Genomic DNA, 16,243 nt, shown 5'->3' with positions numbered 1-16,243 from the left:
CCCTTGGCCTTGCCGCTCTTGCATTAATATTTGCACATTCAATGATATGACTAGAGAACAATGACCGTTCACAATACAGCCTATCAACCGCTGTAGGAGTTTTGAACAGACTTTGACAAGTTACCCATGGAAACATGGCCTCTTCGACAAATATTTTCAACGCAGAACAGGCCAAGAATTGGCTAAGAAATTGAAAGCCAAATTCATATGTGTGTCAGGGGAACTATTCCTCTCTTGGACAATATCGATGAACTCTGTTGATCATAAGCAACCTCCGCCGGGGGAAGGTGGGAAACCTACCGTGATTAAGATTAGCTTTACCGGAGAGAACGCCGAAGTGAAAGTGGTACGTGTTTACCTTTACTCGCTAAATTTACATTTATTTTTGCAAAATATTCCCTTGTTTACCTTTATTTCCTCAATTTTCGAACAAAATTACCACATATTTTTCACGCTTTTTGGTAGGAAGAAAAGAGTCACTCGATCTTCAAGTTGAAAAAGGTTATTTTTGGTAAAAGTTCTTTCCATTGATACACATTTAGAGTAGTGATAAGTCTCATCAAGACTAAATTCCAAGACTAAATTCAACCAATCTTTGGGAGTATGCGCAGCCGGGTTGAGGATATTGGGAGGGATCACTCCACGTGTATTTGTTCGCATTGGAAACCACATGAAAGGGCTACCTTCTTTTTTGTAAAAGGACATGGATGAACATCACGTTGGCCACGGAGGCCACGGGGGAGAACTTGACAACACCATCAAGGAGAACCATGACATCCTTCTAAACACCCTGGAGGTCAATAGTGCGTTCCTCATCGCCCTCTGTTCAGAAGGACTGCTTGATTTATCGGAAGCTTACAGAATACAGGTGGGTGGTTCTTTCTCGTAAAGAAGATTGTTTCAGAAGTTCACCTCTGCTCTACCAGTTGCATATATCTGGTGAGCAATATAGACGACCTTCTTCACCGCCCTCTGCGTAAACGATATCGTCGATCTGTCCAAAGCCTACAGAATACCATCCTGAATTTCAGTGCACCACTCGGCACTAATGACAGAGCTTACGTAACGTGTGCGAGGGGAGGAGTATACGACTGACTCTAGTGTTCGGGGATGATAGAATACAGGCTGCTGAGTCTGTATTCCAAAGGGCAATCTGGTATACCATCGGGAAAATTCACATTGCATTCACGTCTGACTCGCCCTTGCATAGCACCGTAACTGAGCAAAAAAGACCACAATGGCTTTCATACGGATTCCTGCAACGTCGGATGATTGAAATCCTAAAGCAATTAGAACTTCAAAACGAAGTGAATGCCAGTTTCAAGGGAGGATGTCTGTTCTTTGTTTTCCAGAGAACGGCTTCAAAGGTTTTTAATGGGAATTCACTTCATTCAGAGTTCTAATTGCTTTAGGGTTACAAGTTCTAGCGAAAATGGCGGTACCTGTGGTCAACCCTTGTATGGTGACTTCTCCTTTCAGAAATCGGGTGACCAGGTGAAGGACTTGCTGAGGCTCTTGGAGGAGAAGAACGACCGGGGAGCAGTTGGTCACTTCCTACGAGCTCTGGAGAAATCAGGCCAGTTGGACTTAACGATACGCCTCACAAGCTACGACAGGGAAATGCGATATGTAGGGAAATGTGAGTTATGGCTTTGTTGAAATACTTCGTATTGGGAAAATGCTTTGTAGAATAAGCACCAAATTCCCATTGCGAAGTAATCTTGACATTTGTTTATCTTGATCAGCGTGCTCTTGAAGAAGTTCACCCCGAGACCCCGCACTGACTCGCTGAGATCAGAGTATAGATAGTGGTGAAGTGAAATGATTTGCTGAAAAAACAGCAGTATATACTGAAAGGGTGGCAAGATTAGAAGCAGGAGAATAGAGTTTGTTAGGAGTTGGTGTACAGTAGGTGTATAGGGTACTGACAGAGTTAGGGTCAGGGTATCTAATTATAACTCACCAAATTTGCTTTGCGAGGTAATCTCGACGTACATGTACATTCTTCTTGACCAGCGGGCTGAACAGGCTATGTTGCTGCAGTGATTTATAGGGCAATTACAAGGGTCAGCCTGGCCTCAGAAGCTAGCTCAGGTTCGAGTAGGCTTGCAATGTTTTTCCGAACAGAAGACGATATACTTTCAGTTCCATTTATGTTTCAGGGCACTCAAAATTGGCATGTGAAATCGAGGCCTTTATCGATCGTCTGGTTACTCAAGAAAGACGCCTCGGCATGAAGAGCGACCCCCGAAAACTTAAGCTAGATGAACCGGATGCGAGAGATACTCTCTCACTCTTACGAAGTGCGAAGTCGTTGCTAATGGAGACGTGTACTCAGATTGGGCGCTCGTCCGCTGTTCTCAGTAAACTTCAGCATGACCGCTCAACTGTCACGACGAAGGCCACGGACAATCTCGCGAGACTTCAAGAGTGTGAGGGCCTCTTCAGGGCGGCGTTCCCTGAGGAGGCCCGGCGGGTAGGGCGGAGTAAAGCCCTAATGAAACTGAATGACGAGAGTGATAGGATAATGAGGTCGGTCCGTGATATCGTCAAGGAATGCCAGAATAGCTATGAGAAGCAGAGACATCTTACGGCGGACTGCAGCATGACGATTGAGCGGCTCAGCCACTTGGTCAAGAATAGGGTTTCCGCCATCGAGAAGACGAGCGTGTCTGTGTCGCCAAAACCGACGCCGAGGTCTCTCGCTGATACGCCGAGGAAAAACATCCATAGGCACTCACAGGAAGGTGTAGGATACCTGCTGGAGGAGCTAGACTCTCTGGAGAAGGAACTACAGAAATACATGACGCAAGAGAAATCTACTCTGCATAAACTCAATGCTATGAACTTACAACTCAGACTTACGAAAATTCATCTTGACCCCGAGGACAAAGATTTGAAAGCGTTGGAGAAGGAGGTCAATGCAGCGAACAAGCAGAGTACTTTGGTGATAATACGAACTTTGATGGCACGGGTCCATAAGGAGAAACGGGAGGCGCTGGCGTCCCTTGCAGAAATAGAGAAACTCGTGGACGGCAGGATTGCTTTGATTGAAAAGCGGGAAGGAAAAACCTCGCCTGCCGCCTCCCCGAAGCAGAAGAAAGACCAGACCCATCATGGGGACAAGGATAACCTTCCATGGCGGGCGAAGCATGTCCTTGAGAAGGTCAAGGCATATTCGGATGTGGAGAAAGGCATTTCGACGCAACACCTCGCGGACTTCGCGAAGAAAAGACGAGCGTTGACGGACGAGATGACAGCCATGCAGAATGACATCGAACTACTGGAAGAGATGGCGAAGCGCTTCGAAGGGGAGAAAGAGAAGTACAAGAGGCTTTACGATACGGAGAGGGTAATAAAACACAAGGATACAAGCAAGAAGAAAGAGGATTCGAAGGTGTCCTCAAGGGGTCAGCGGAGGGTGAGACCTGTCTGGAATTCTCACCTCTCTCTCGAGCAGAAGGATCAGCATCACAGGCGCCCCCTGCCGGCGACTTTCAACCAGTATCTCTCCGAGAAAGGTCAACTCAAGCATGAATCGAGATCTTCGTGGGAGAAACCAATGAATGGACAACCCGAGAAAAAGGTGGAGAAAAGCGATAAGAAACCAAATAAATGTGCGACAAGTTAAATGTTGACAACACTGCGTCAAAGGCACAGGCTAGAATGGACTATTTCAAAACAGTATATAATCAAAAGCTGCAAAACTTAGTCGGGGTTTATGGTCTGATATGTGACCATCCTACTTCACACATTAACCCCGCTCTTTCCTCAAACAATTGGTGAGAGATCCGCCTCGATCAGGTTAGCTGCGTCAGGCAAGTTAGACATAATGACCTTCCAAGACTTAGATCGCCTGTATGTGGGGTTCGAAGTAGGGAGCTCTAGGCCACTAGTCGACACTCATCCGCGCCAGCAGTTCACGGCGGCTTCTCTTAACATTGGGCGATGATTCGATGGTGCTCTGTAAGTAGGCCATGAATTAGGCCATGCCTGGTAGCGGGCAACCAACTGAATCTAGCTAGAAGGGAAAAATAAACTCAATTTTGGATTTTTGTGATGCGTATTTTATTCAGACTGGCTCCTACAACATACCCCTACATGTATCTTAGCTTTCAGCTAATATATCATATAACAACACTGACGGTAGCTATATAGCTATAGTCACATAACGTAAGAATGATTACTGTACATTTATAGGCAGAATAACTTAAGAAAATAAAGACAGAAACGATACACTGGCATTAAAACGAATTGTACACTGTATTGACACCGCAACACTGTATCAGAGTCTTTCTATACAAGGGTCTGGTCACTGGTTTCAACATCAAAGACACCGCCCGTCTCTTGTATAGAAAGACTCTGACTGTATTGACACCATTTTCTCGTCATAGTTTTGTTCTAAATACACTTGCTTATCTTACATAATTACCATACATATGCAGTACATTGTTCATCTCACAATTCGCAAAATCTCCAGTCTTGCAATTACATGCAATTTACAGTTCATTGCACGTACTTATACATCTTAATTACATCTATACACTTTGTGTGAATTTATACAAATCGCTAGCTCAATATGAGCTGAAATCAATTGCTAGCTAAAACCGCTATAGAGGTACCAGTGCAGTGCCGGATAATGTTCTCTTAATACTTCATCTTGAACCTCACGGTTTTAGCTCATGACATAGGACTATAGAGTAGCCTGTGCGGCGGCCACAAGGCACTGTTATCATTTTTATTTATTTAAAAAAAGCATTTGAGTGCAAGGCTTCTTTATGATATTGCGCATTCATTAGTTTTAGCAAATGTTGATGTGGATATCTTTCCACATAAAAGAAATAAAATGTCAGGGCGTAATCATTTTTTAATAAAATCGTATCATCTCTCGCAGGAGTGCTGTTGTTCACTAAAACACCATTTACACTTTTTGGAGTTTCTTACTTAAATCGGTGAAAATTAGAACGTTGCGCGACGATGATAAATCGGGGTGATCTTTTGATAACGAAATGCATTACTTAGCAGCATAACCTTCACAACGAGAAGTGAACTGAATAATTTACTTAGCGTACATTTTTTACATGTACATACCAGAAACTATACACGTTTACCATCTTGATGAATGAGCCTATTTTCTACCCGACTACTGCATATACAACAGTTTCATAGTTTATTTATTCCGTTACCGAGGCCTACTCTAGATTTCTTATAAAGTTGTAAACTAAACCTACTCGTATCATAACCATCAACTGGACTATGAAGAGAAGCGAGTTACCATGGTTACATGATATCGTGGAGAAATGTCTAGTGAGAAACAGGGAACGTCTCTGATCGAAATGTTACAAGTAGCATAAGAATTGTCCGCTAAAAATGTAAAGAAAAATTTTTTCTTTTTCGTTGAAAGTCATCTCCAAGGCGTAATACGAACTTTTCATTTCACCTCACCTCACTTCATTCCATAGACCAGAGCCTTGAGCAAGCTGTCATTAGTCGAGTAATGACATAATCATAACGATTCACAGATTCTGTGTGTTGCAAATCGTTTTGTGGTTAAACACATGTTTGAGATATCATCAAAATATTCTCTATGGTTGGAATACGCATTCCGACTGCCCTTGGTTTGTTTCGTCTGATTCAGCGGTGCAACGCTTTTGGTTGTTGTCCATTTTTCAGTGCTTCCATACAAAAGACAGCTAGAAAAAACATGACTTTTCAAAAGCGGAAGCAGTATACCATGTGCAGTCAGAATGCATTGCAGAGCATACTTTTGTTTTTACATGATGCAGATGGCAGTTTTGGTAGCGACACACTTTTACGTCGAATTGGCGGCTACAGAATCGAACGAATCGAGGTTGTCAAAGGTCAACCTATGCTTGTACAAATAATTGTAGTAATCCATGTTATTAGCGATGCACGCTTCAACATTATCTGGCAATGCGAAGATTCCGCCCTTCATCATGTCCGACTTCTTTGGGGGAATGGGCGTGGTGCGGAAAGCGGTTGACTTGAGTGTTCCCTCGAACCAGGGCATCCATTCCTGGAAGACCGACATGTCTGGCGGTGTCGATTCCCAGTTCACCATTGAATCCTCGTATTTGATACCAGTTTTTGAGCAGTACGCACGAAGCATTTTCTCTGGAAAGGTAACAAAGGGTTTTTGATACTGCTGCTGTATTGTGTGTGATTTAGCCTACCTGTACCAGATCAAGCGTCCCCGTTGCATTTGCAGTGGCTCGGCTACGTTTTTAGTTCGCATCAACTAGTTCCCGCACAGTTGCAGTTCCTATCTCCTCTCATCGTTGACGGGATTGTGTCGAGAATGATGATGACGGTGACCACGACCACGACCACGACAGTAACAACAACAACAACCATACTATCTTCTACGGCGCAACTCAGAACAAAGAACTGTTAAAGCACAAAAACTGATTTTTCACGAATAATTGTCGTTTCTGGAAGTGTTTTAAAAGGTGCATGAAGGGAGACTGGCAAGTTTCGGGAGCCAGCAGTGTATCACCCTCATCGCTACCGAGTTAATTCCTGAAAATGGTGTCATGAGAGCAATTTGTACGGTGATGCATCGCCGAGTGTACTGAAAAGCCCTGATGCGCTGGAGGGTGAAGATCGATGGCTCTTACCTGGGTTGGCGAGAAGGTCGTCAGCGTCAATCACAAACGGAGTCTGACCAAGTTTATTCTTGACTAAATCAAACATCTGAACAAGCTCCTTGAAGCCAACTTCCGCTTCGTCGAAGTGGTCCCAACCTGAAAAAAAGGGAACTGATGATTGAGAGGAAAATCACTCACACCTAACTGCAACTGATGTTAAAGCATTACTCTGACCACGTATCAGATTTGCAGGTAAGTAGAAGAAGTCTAGGACTTGCACTACAGAAAACTTTTATAATCGGATGCGTTGTGACTTTATGATCAAGTTACAGTCGATGAAGCACTCTTGCAAAATGACGATATGATGCTGATCGTAGCGCTCACAAAGAGATAAACCAAGAAGTTAGCATTATATAATTGCACCTAATTTCTTCATAGTTCTAGTTACTACCTGTGAGACTCTCATTCAGTGACAATTTGTAGAGAGATGTGACTGCCCTCCGTGGGTTCCTTATGAGAAAGGTGTGCTGGAAGCCTTCAGGGATATACGTCGGTTCATCTAACTTGTTCACCAGGTAGTAGGCCATGTCCTTGACGAAAAGGGTCGGGGCTAGTGAATCTGGAAAAAAGTCTGGAGGGTTAAGATAGGGGTTGAATGCGCCCAGTCAATTCTGACTAATTTGTAGGCAAATCTCAGCTCATCGTTCTATGACTTGGCAACTGTTCTATTAGTTAAGTACCAGAATCATTCTCTAGATAGTGTTATTGCTAATAACAACAACGAATAGGGCTTTCGATAAGTTAGGACTCCGGAAATGGATCCCTGATGTTGTAGGGCCAGGGATATTCCCACAGGTCTGGGGTGGTTACCCGTTCGGTCAGCAAGGACAGGGTTGCAAAGACTTTGGTGACTTTCCAATCCTGGTGCAGACCAAGGCACGGCGTTCTTGTATGTTTGAGATCCCTTACATACAATTTTAAAGTAATGATGTGCCGACAAGGGGATTTTAACATTTAGAACATCTTACCTGCGGCCTCCTTCTCACAGAGTAGTTTGATGTCATGGAATGTGCAGCCATCGTTAATCGGTTGCGATTTGTACCGATGACTCACTCGTTGTGAACCGAAGTAGTAAGATCTGGCGAAGGGTTCCAGCATCACCTAGAATAGAGGGAGAGGCAGGCGTCGTGAGTTCATTCAGATTTGTGCCGCTTGCTCACTTTTAACCCATGAGCTGCTCATAACTTAGACGTTGCGCCTCGCATCACCGGCAACATCAGTTTTTTTACCAGTCCCAAGACGTCGTATGTACAATGATGTGCTGGCATTCTTAATGGTCATTTTCATAAGCCGTGGAACCAATCAAGTGTCGCCGACAACAACTGCTTCCACTGGACAGGCTTTCCAACTGGTTTGGTTCCGATTTATTCAAGGATGACAGCAGTGAAGTGTCTTGCTCCATGACGCAATACGTATTCTTACCTTTATATCTGCGCTTGTCATCATAGCCCTAAAGAAAGCTGTTGATATACTTCTCGGGACAGCCCAGAGAAACACTTTACGCTGTGCTCCTGGGTGGCCATTACAACAACCTCCATTTGACATCTGCAAAGAGAAATTGAGTGAGAAAATAGATAACTTTTAAACTGGTGAGATGGCCACCAAAATTCGAACTGAAACTGTTATCGTTCTCTTCTCTGCCTCAAAGCTATGCTGAAGACCTAGATAGATGGCCAGGCCGGGCTGAGGCTCGTCATTTGTCGTTTCCGGCAAAAAGGGATAAAAACACGTTATACATAGTTTCGTATTGGTAAAGCTTAAGCTATTGCATTTTATTGAAATCTTTTTCAAAAGTGTTGTAAACTAAAAAAGAGATTTTACATCATATATAAGAATTCTGCGTTCGTGTGGGTTCATGTGGAATAGATAACATCTGTTTAAACTTTGCATTCTCAGCAAACCGAAGCAAGACTCAAAGCTATCCTCAAACGCGTACACGATCGCACGCCACCCATTCTGGGACACACTGTACGTAGGCCTACCTCATTCTGAAATGCACTGACAGCGAGACTGACACCACTCATCAACCACGTCTCCTGCTGCATCCATCATATTTCCAGGAAGGAATCAAAATGGCGGACAGAAAATCCGAAAATTGTCACCGAAAATCGGTATTGCGAGGCAATATTGAGACCGCTTTATCCATTCTGAATGGCGGCTATCCAAAATCGGTTCCAGCCGGATACAATGTGTGGTGTCGCTTGCATCCGGAATAGCTGTGCAGGGGAGTAAAATCGATATGACGTAGCCACTTCACGCCTACTTTCAGTGAAGTTCTGTGTTGGGTATATCTCGCAGACTCTCAAGAGAATAGCTATAGTTAGTGCTGTCATAGTGTAACGGTATAAACTAAAGATGTCGTGAGAAGCGTAGTGATATAGCCCGACAAGTGGAGATGCACAGACTGTCACTGAGAATATCGCCACCAAGTGCCAACTGGGAAGGAATGACAACACTCTCGGAAACGTGCCTTAAAATACGATTTTTGAAATGATGAAGATTCATCAAGGGCGTGGTGATCATCATTATTGGCACTCAATACACCACAATAAAAAAGTAAAAACTGAAAGTGAATGTATCCGTGATTTTAAGTAACTTTTGAATGAACAGCTGACCTCAATCTCGCACTGGGACTTGCTGGTCACAACATCAAACAGATTCATCACCCGGGCCTGATTTATACGACATCTGCCAGAATAAGACATTTGTTGTTGATGAGGAGTATAAGTAAAATATGTATGAAACTGAAGCGATAAATTGATGAGATACACAGCCCTGGGAGTCAGTTAATCACACACATGACATAGGGGACACCCCACGGCCATGTTGGGACATGGTCGGTCGCATATGACACAAAATAAATTTCAATTTCAATGAATCGCATGTCGAGTGTGATGGGGTTACGATTTGTTGTCACGCAGTCGGCGAAAGTTGTACGCTATGGTCAAGTCACATGGGGCTTATTTCATCTCAATTTCTCAAATAAAAACAGAATTGACTTGGATGATTAGCCTAAATGAGTGGGCACTCAACATCTTTCCCACAAAGAAGACCACTGCAGTTGTTTGCATAGTATAGACAGTTACTGATCGAATATATACTAAGTACATGTAATTGGTGATTTCCCAAACGATTAGCGATTGAAGGAATGTTCCAGCACGTGTTGCCCACACTGATCAACGCCATCACAAATGCGAGGGCAGGGATGACAAACCTATGTACCCTCCGTCGATATGTTACAAAGGAGAGTGGTTGCTTGGCTTGTAATAGGCTGTAATTGCTTCATATAAATAGTGAGATCCCCTAACGATTAACGCTTGAAAGACTGCTACCATGAGGCCAACTGGGAGGTCTGTGGGACTCTGATAGACTGATATCAAACCAACAACACTCCCCGCTTGCCATCCGGACCAGCCTCTTTGTGCTGTTATTTTAGAACTGCAATAATCTTATCAGAAGTTTTCCAAAAACCAGCCACCCTTGAGTTTAAAGTAAATATCAACTTCTAGTTTTCTATTTTGTTTTCTTCTTTCTAATCAATTCCCAAAGCGTTTCTGGTATGCAGATAGAAGAATGGGGAAAATGCACTTGGTGTCCATTTTCGTTTTTTCTTAAGAACGAATTCCTGGGCACCCGGTGAGCAAGAAAACGTTAGTCCGAGAAGTTTCATTTCAATACGATGTACAACAGACTGTTTTGAGGATGTTGGTCAGGACCAGATCATTGGCCGTGTCGGACTTTCCTTCAAGGGGACTTGGAGGGAGGTCCCGGGCCGCTGTTCACGTCACACATATCGGCTTGCCTATATTCGTCTGTTGCTTGACAGATGGTACTACATGTAATTCAATAATACCGATGGTGAATGAGAAACTGAGATCCCCAAAATCTTCACACGCCTGCGTCAGCCCTATAGATTACTAGTACATGTATACTATCTGTGTACAAGTATGACCAATGACCCGAGCATACGATCTTACACTATATCTGAACCTCAAGTATCCTCAAGACCTATAGCGTTCAATCTTTTTCAACACATCAGCAAAGCTCATCGAGTCGTTGTCTGTTAATATGCAAAATGTAGTAAACAGGTGATGTCAAGATATTTTTCTGCCCGTTCCTGCTCAGCCGATGTGAAATTAGCCAGATTTGTAGCGGGCATCCGCCGACCATTATATCTTTCTTTTCAGTGATCACGGACTGGCACTGGCATGTCGCTGCTGGATGTCACAATGATGACATTTCCTGACAATCAGATGATATGGGTACATGTATGGCTATGTTCTCCCTGCGAATCCATGGTGATCGAGTAACGCACCTGGAATGGTCTCGGGTAGCAAAGAGGGTTCGCATCGGCAAATCGCGACTGAATGTGTCAAATCGATGACGAGATAGAGTAAGAATGTCGGAAAATCCGAATGCATGCTATGAGAAGTGTTTGTGTCCTCCCACACCTAAATTCTTTTTCGCCACCTATCGTAGAAAACAGGAACTTAAGATTACCAATTCGAAATAATTATTGAGATCGTCTGCCTGGGTGTCACGATGGTTCAAAAGAGAAATCAAAATCCGGATGTGCCCCTCGTCAAAACTTGCACTATTATATTGAAGCTCCAGTGAACAGAGTCGATTCGCGGTGGTTCTCATATCATGTGGAATCGGCATGCATAATCATGAGGGTTTTCATACATGACTTGGCCGATAGATAGGAATTTCAAACGTCATTCATCAACTTTGAGCGCCGATCTCGCGTCATGTTTGGTGCAATGATGAGGCGGGCCAGCTCGAGTGTGCGCAATCTGCCTGCGGGATATTGGCTCCGTCGGCGGGGCGGTGACCGGTGTAACAGTTTGAAATGTCCCAGAATAGAATGTCTCGAGGACCAAACTGCGACTATGACAAACGGTCGAAAGCGACTTTTACTGCAGGGCCAGGCCGGTATCCTTTCAAACAACTGAGTGAATTTGCAAAACATGCTGCGGTCCGAACCAAAGAGCTCCCGTTTTTTGCTAGTTTATCTTTTTCCCACAACGCACCCTAATTTGTAACTTTGCTTCTCAAATCACGGGCATCTTTCTTTGGCTTCTTTTGATGACATCGCGGCGGAGTCACAATTTTCTAAGCGATTTCTTTGAGGCGGCATTCGTCACATGAATGACCCCGAGAAGAAAGCTAATCAAAATTCGATAGACCTTAATCAGAGATTCCCAGCAAATTACATGCATCAGCCAGAAATAACACGTATCAATCACAAGCAACCAAAGGGCCATTAAATAAACTAATCGGGCGATTAGAAAAACATTCTAGCAATTGTAATTCTGTTCGGGCAGACGATGCATTACGTCACAGATTTCCTTGATATAGAGTTACAGCCATTTGAAGGTATGTGGTGACGCACTTGGCTTGGTTTATGTCTCGAGGTCTGGCCGATCGTGGCCAAGTCTGTGCTATCTCCTCTTCTTTATCAACGGACTTACGATGATGTCTACGTAAAAGTTGATAACTTAAAAGAATCTGCGCTGAGTTATATGATCAGAATCGATGATGGTTGTACCATGACAGAGCTGTTGCGGACAGTGTACCGAGGATGTGTAAATAGCAACACCTAATATAGCACAGAAGGAATCCTCATCAGCGTCTGAACGATGTCTTGTTACACAGAAGAAATAAGAAATTTGAGGCATCCTTGCTCGTCTCTCATATTCGTATTCTTTTTGGAATGATTACTTTAAACATCGTCCACGGTTTGAAAGTGTACACGAGATTATGTTATAAGTGCAATAATGTACATGCATTACAATGTAAAAGCGTACGCGAGATTCTGTTAGCGTTTGCCATTATGTAATGTATTACACTGGCAAAATGTTCCCAACGTAAATTTTACGAACTTTATATTGGAGGCCGGACGTAATATTTACCTTGGAGCAACAAAGATTCTATGCTGGGTTTTTTTTCTCTGAAATAATACCAAAATTAAAATTTCAAATTTTCTTCAGCATTTCTTATCGGAGAATTTTTTCAAAAAAAGTTTTTTTTCCGAAAATTTATTTCTTCAAAATTTGTATCGGGGAAAATAACTTTCATGCATTATTAAGTAAATGCGCAGGCGATATTCAGTATATTGTATTTATTAACATGTGTACATTTGTACGCGAAATTCTACTATTACAGTATAAAGCGTATGCGAGATTCTGTTATTAGCATTTGCGATATCGTTTTATTACAATCTAACGGCGTTACGCGAATTCTACTAGCATTTGCAAACTTTTTTTGTGCTATGTGTAGTTGCCCTAGTCTCAACTATTGCCCATTCCCAGTGTAACTCTGTCTCTGTACTGTAACAACCTCCACGCAATATCAACCTCCGGCAACATCCTCGATGGGCAAATCGACCGAGATAGTCGTTGATGTATTTGCCTAAGTAGCTAGAGACGACATCTTGAATGCTACTTCACGTCGGCTTCCCTTTTAATTAGACTTGCCTGAGAGAGCTACTAGTTCCTCTTCTCATTCTATTGGCAGTTACAAGTGCAGTGATATGTGTAAATGGTTTCTTCTAGCTCCAGAGAGTATTATCTCCCACACAGGTTAAGTCGTTATTATTAACTGAACATTGGTTGATGTTTCTTAATATTGGAGTAAATTGTTCGGAAGGGAATTGGATGCTTGGCTGGTATTAATGGGGTTGGTTGCTGATGCTGCTGACGGCGGCTTCCCAATAGACGCAGACGCTACCATCTTTGGAGACGCCTCCCTGTTAGGTGAAACCTTACAATGGAACGAAGCGAAGCTTGGTTGATTTAACTATTGAAAAGATCGTCAAATCTTTGGTTTAGGTTTTCCTGTTTCGATCACAATACCACAGCCCCTATCGGCAAGATGGTTAGGTGGAATTAGGGTAGATCCAGTTCACACGCAGTGCATTGGCTTCATCGTTACTTCTTCTGAAATCAGCTATTGATTACTAAAGATAAATTCATGAAGATTAGAAGAAAAAGATGTGAATCAGATAATTTTGCCTCGAAGGACATATCTTCTAAGTTTTGGCTAAACAAATAATGGAAGTGTAAACTCGCCCAATAATGCACCATAAACGTTTGGCTGAAATCATGATGCAAGGTTATTGAAAACTCAAACGATAGTTTCAGCTGCATTTCATCGACCACCCTTTCCAGCAGCAAGCAAATCAAAGAGTTAACGTTTCTTTGAAGAGAAAACACAGTTTGTATTCCCAAGTCTCATTAATAGCGTGCAGGAATTTATTCAAACATTCTTCTGGACCGATGCAATATCAAATTGGTTTCTCTTGATTCTAATATGATATTTGTAGCAACGGAGTTTTCTCACCTTTTTCAAAAGAGTCGTTAATCTGCGTTGGAATTGACTGCATCTTGATAATAGCCATCAGGATAATGCTGAATGCGTTCAGTTGATTAGGTGGGCTGTATAGAACACGAATGCCTTCCGTTTTGGATTAGTGGATCTTGTGAAATGACCCTCATTAATAACATATAAAGCACTGGTCGGAGATTATAAAGGTCGTCTTCAAAGTTTTGTTACGGAAGATATCAAGCTTTGGTGAAATTTGTAGGCTGAAACTACATAATCAGTCATAAAAATGAAACATTGGAGTCGAGATGTTTAAGAATGAACCATTAAATGGTTGCAGCCGTGACCTCCGAGTAACCAGATGAATTCATGTGACTTTCCGAGTCACTTTACTGTTGACTGAATGACTTTCCGATTCAATTTGCTGTTGACTGAGTGACTTTCCGAGTTCATTCGCTGTTGACGGAAAGCTGTACTTCGAGGTTACAAACTCCTCCATACATTATGCAAAGCTATGCCAATATTGTTTGGGTGGAACGGTGCAAAAGAATGTATGTACACCCCTTAATCGAATGCATTGTGACAGAAATCTCGGTCTAAATCGATCAAAAACAAAGAAGACAAAACACGAAACCGTTTTTTTTTACATTAGGTTCTGTTTATGGAGACAATGTTAGTCTTCAGTTCTCTATTTTTTTGATATAGTCCTCTTTGATAGTAGCAGGGATCGTCGCGGTGTTCTTGTATCAAAGAAAAAAAGATAAATCGTTGATAGAATTCCAATAGCCATGGACTTATCGACAGTTTTTTTTCTTTTGCAACCTTTTAAATTTATTATTTTATTGATCCGGAAGTGACACTAAGTTGATTTAAATGGTAGGTGATGTAGCGAAGTGTCGTTTATGTTGATCCGTGCCGGGCTTGGCTCGTCTAGCGTGACGAAACTGATCCATGAATCAAAGATCTAGACGTTCAGATAATCTTTGATAAGCAGAGGGAAATTAAAGGAAGAATGTCCCTTGCTATTGTAAATCTGTAGCGCCCTCTACTGTGGAACTCGGGACACTGTTTCAACTGACTACCCGTTCGAAGACACAAAATCAGGTAGAGTGACGTGTATTAATCCCTGTATCAAATGTCATCATCGTCATCATCATGGGGGACAAAGATAAGTCAAAAGTGCACCTTCATTCAGTTGGTTTGTTACCTTTAGTTGTTAACCAAATCACTAAACACTGACACAATTCAAAAGATGAATTGCAAATATCCTATCTATCAAATTCAGTGAAACGTTTACAGCTGTGACGTCAACATCAGAGTGCGCACGCATGCCGCACGTAACGCAGCATTGTACGACAAGTTTTGATATCGAAAAGTCTAAACTTCCAATATAATGGAAGCGCATAACCGACGTATCTCCATTTGAAAGTTTCTGTATACTGGATACATTTTGTTAATCGGGCCAAGAATCAACTAGTAAACAAATTGTATAGAATCCCACTCATGGCTAAGGCATATAATACACAACATATAAATCTGGCATGCTTGTCTGACTATTACCAGCCAACGGGAAAACGAAGGACACAAAGTAGCAGACACTCGGACCAAAGATCGCTAGGATCAACCGATGAACACACCGCAATAAACGGCACTTCAGCGTGATATCTAAATGGAAGTCTCTTTCATTCCTCGAGACGGTCTGATGCGCAGGCAAACCCAAGACAACAAGCAGCGACGGAGAGAGATTACTGAGTAACCATTACGCGGGGCTTTTCAAATCAAAACATTACTCATAGGTTCAACCTGCCGATTGTTGAAGTGATATACACTGAAATATGAAAATTGTATATCTGTTTTGTTGCCTTTACTGAAACCTGTAGCGGAACTGGGAGATTTCGGAGGGCGTGTGATTTTTCAGTAGGCCTATTATAATCGTACCGTGTGTTTATTCATTATAAGCGGACATTGGGATACGGTTATACTGACTTCAACGTGCATAATGTAACGAAAGGGACACAAAAACTCTCGCACTCGTACTTGGTAAGTGATAAAAACTAAAGGATCCGTTTTCATGCTTTTTCCCGCTGATTTCGGACCAAAATGTTTCGAAGCGGCCGCACAAACACAAGAAAAAACCGGTGAAAAAAGTTATTCAAAGTGCCTACCTTGTCTGAGTGTCGTTTTCTTCTTGCGAGAGGAAAATTTGCTTCTAGAGTCCGTGTGGAATTTACAGATGTGATGGACCAGAC

The 16,243-nt window shown here is 42.6% G+C and overlaps 2 protein-coding genes across 3 annotated transcripts; one reads left to right on the top strand and one right to left on the bottom strand.

Moving 5' to 3' along the window:
* Positions 1 to 224: 224 nt before the first annotated feature.
* On the top strand, positions 225 to 3,653 carry LOC135487014 (uncharacterized). Its single transcript, XM_064770261.1, has 4 exons — positions 225 to 346; positions 701 to 868; positions 1,480 to 1,639; positions 2,163 to 3,653. The coding sequence occupies exons 1-4, from the start codon at positions 248 to 250 to the stop codon at positions 3,629 to 3,631; spliced, it is 1,896 nt and encodes a 631-aa protein (XP_064626331.1). The 5' UTR covers positions 225 to 247; the 3' UTR covers positions 3,632 to 3,653.
* A 52-nt stretch (positions 3,654 to 3,705) lies between these two features.
* Positions 3,706 to 16,240, bottom strand: LOC135487016 (uncharacterized). Of its 2 annotated transcripts, none has more exons than XM_064770264.1 (6): positions 8,651 to 9,622; positions 8,091 to 8,213; positions 7,637 to 7,769; positions 7,060 to 7,227; positions 6,639 to 6,764; positions 3,706 to 6,135 (listed from the first exon to the last, which is right to left on the bottom strand). In XM_064770264.1, the coding sequence occupies exons 1-6, from the start codon at positions 8,711 to 8,713 to the stop codon at positions 5,813 to 5,815; spliced, it is 936 nt and encodes a 311-aa protein (XP_064626334.1). In that variant the 5' UTR covers positions 8,714 to 9,622; the 3' UTR covers positions 3,706 to 5,812. The 2 variants fall into 2 exon arrangements, with proteins under 2 accessions (XP_064626334.1, XP_064626335.1); XM_064770265.1 differs by lacking the exon at positions 8,651 to 9,622 and adding an exon at positions 16,160 to 16,240 and having other exon boundaries at positions 3,709 to 6,135.
* Between the last annotated feature and the right edge of the window lie 3 nt (positions 16,241 to 16,243).

Source organism: Lineus longissimus, chromosome 4, assembly GCF_910592395.1.
Source record: "Lineus longissimus chromosome 4, tnLinLong1.2, whole genome shotgun sequence".
Taxonomy (NCBI): Eukaryota; Metazoa; Nemertea; class Pilidiophora; order Heteronemertea; family Lineidae; genus Lineus; species Lineus longissimus.
The sequence above is the reverse complement of the archived record's forward strand: the minus strand, read 5'-3'. Positions and strand labels throughout refer to the sequence as shown.

Bases quoted from the DNA above. Each gene is read 5' to 3' on its own strand.
- LOC135487014 (XM_064770261.1), top strand. From the start codon at position 248: ATGAACTCTGTTGATCATAAGCAACCTCCGCCGGGGGAAGGTGGGAAA. The intron at 347-700 runs GTACGTGTTTAC...TTTTTGTAAAAG, and splicing joins AGAACGCCGAAGTGAAAGTG to GACATGGATGAACATCACGT. The intron at 1,640-2,162 runs GTGAGTTATGGC...TTTATGTTTCAG, and splicing joins AATGCGATATGTAGGGAAAT to GGCACTCAAAATTGGCATGT.
- LOC135487016 (XM_064770264.1), bottom strand. From the start codon at position 8,713: ATGCAGCAGGAGACGTGGTTGATGAGTGGTGTCAGTCTCGCTGTCAGT. The intron at 8,214-8,650 runs GTAGGCCTACGT...TTCTCTTTGCAG, and splicing joins TCAGTGCATTTCAGAATGAG to ATGTCAAATGGAGGTTGTTG. The intron at 6,765-7,059 runs GTAGTAACTAGA...CCTTTTTTTCAG, and splicing joins ACTGAATGAGAGTCTCACAG to GTTGGGACCACTTCGACGAA.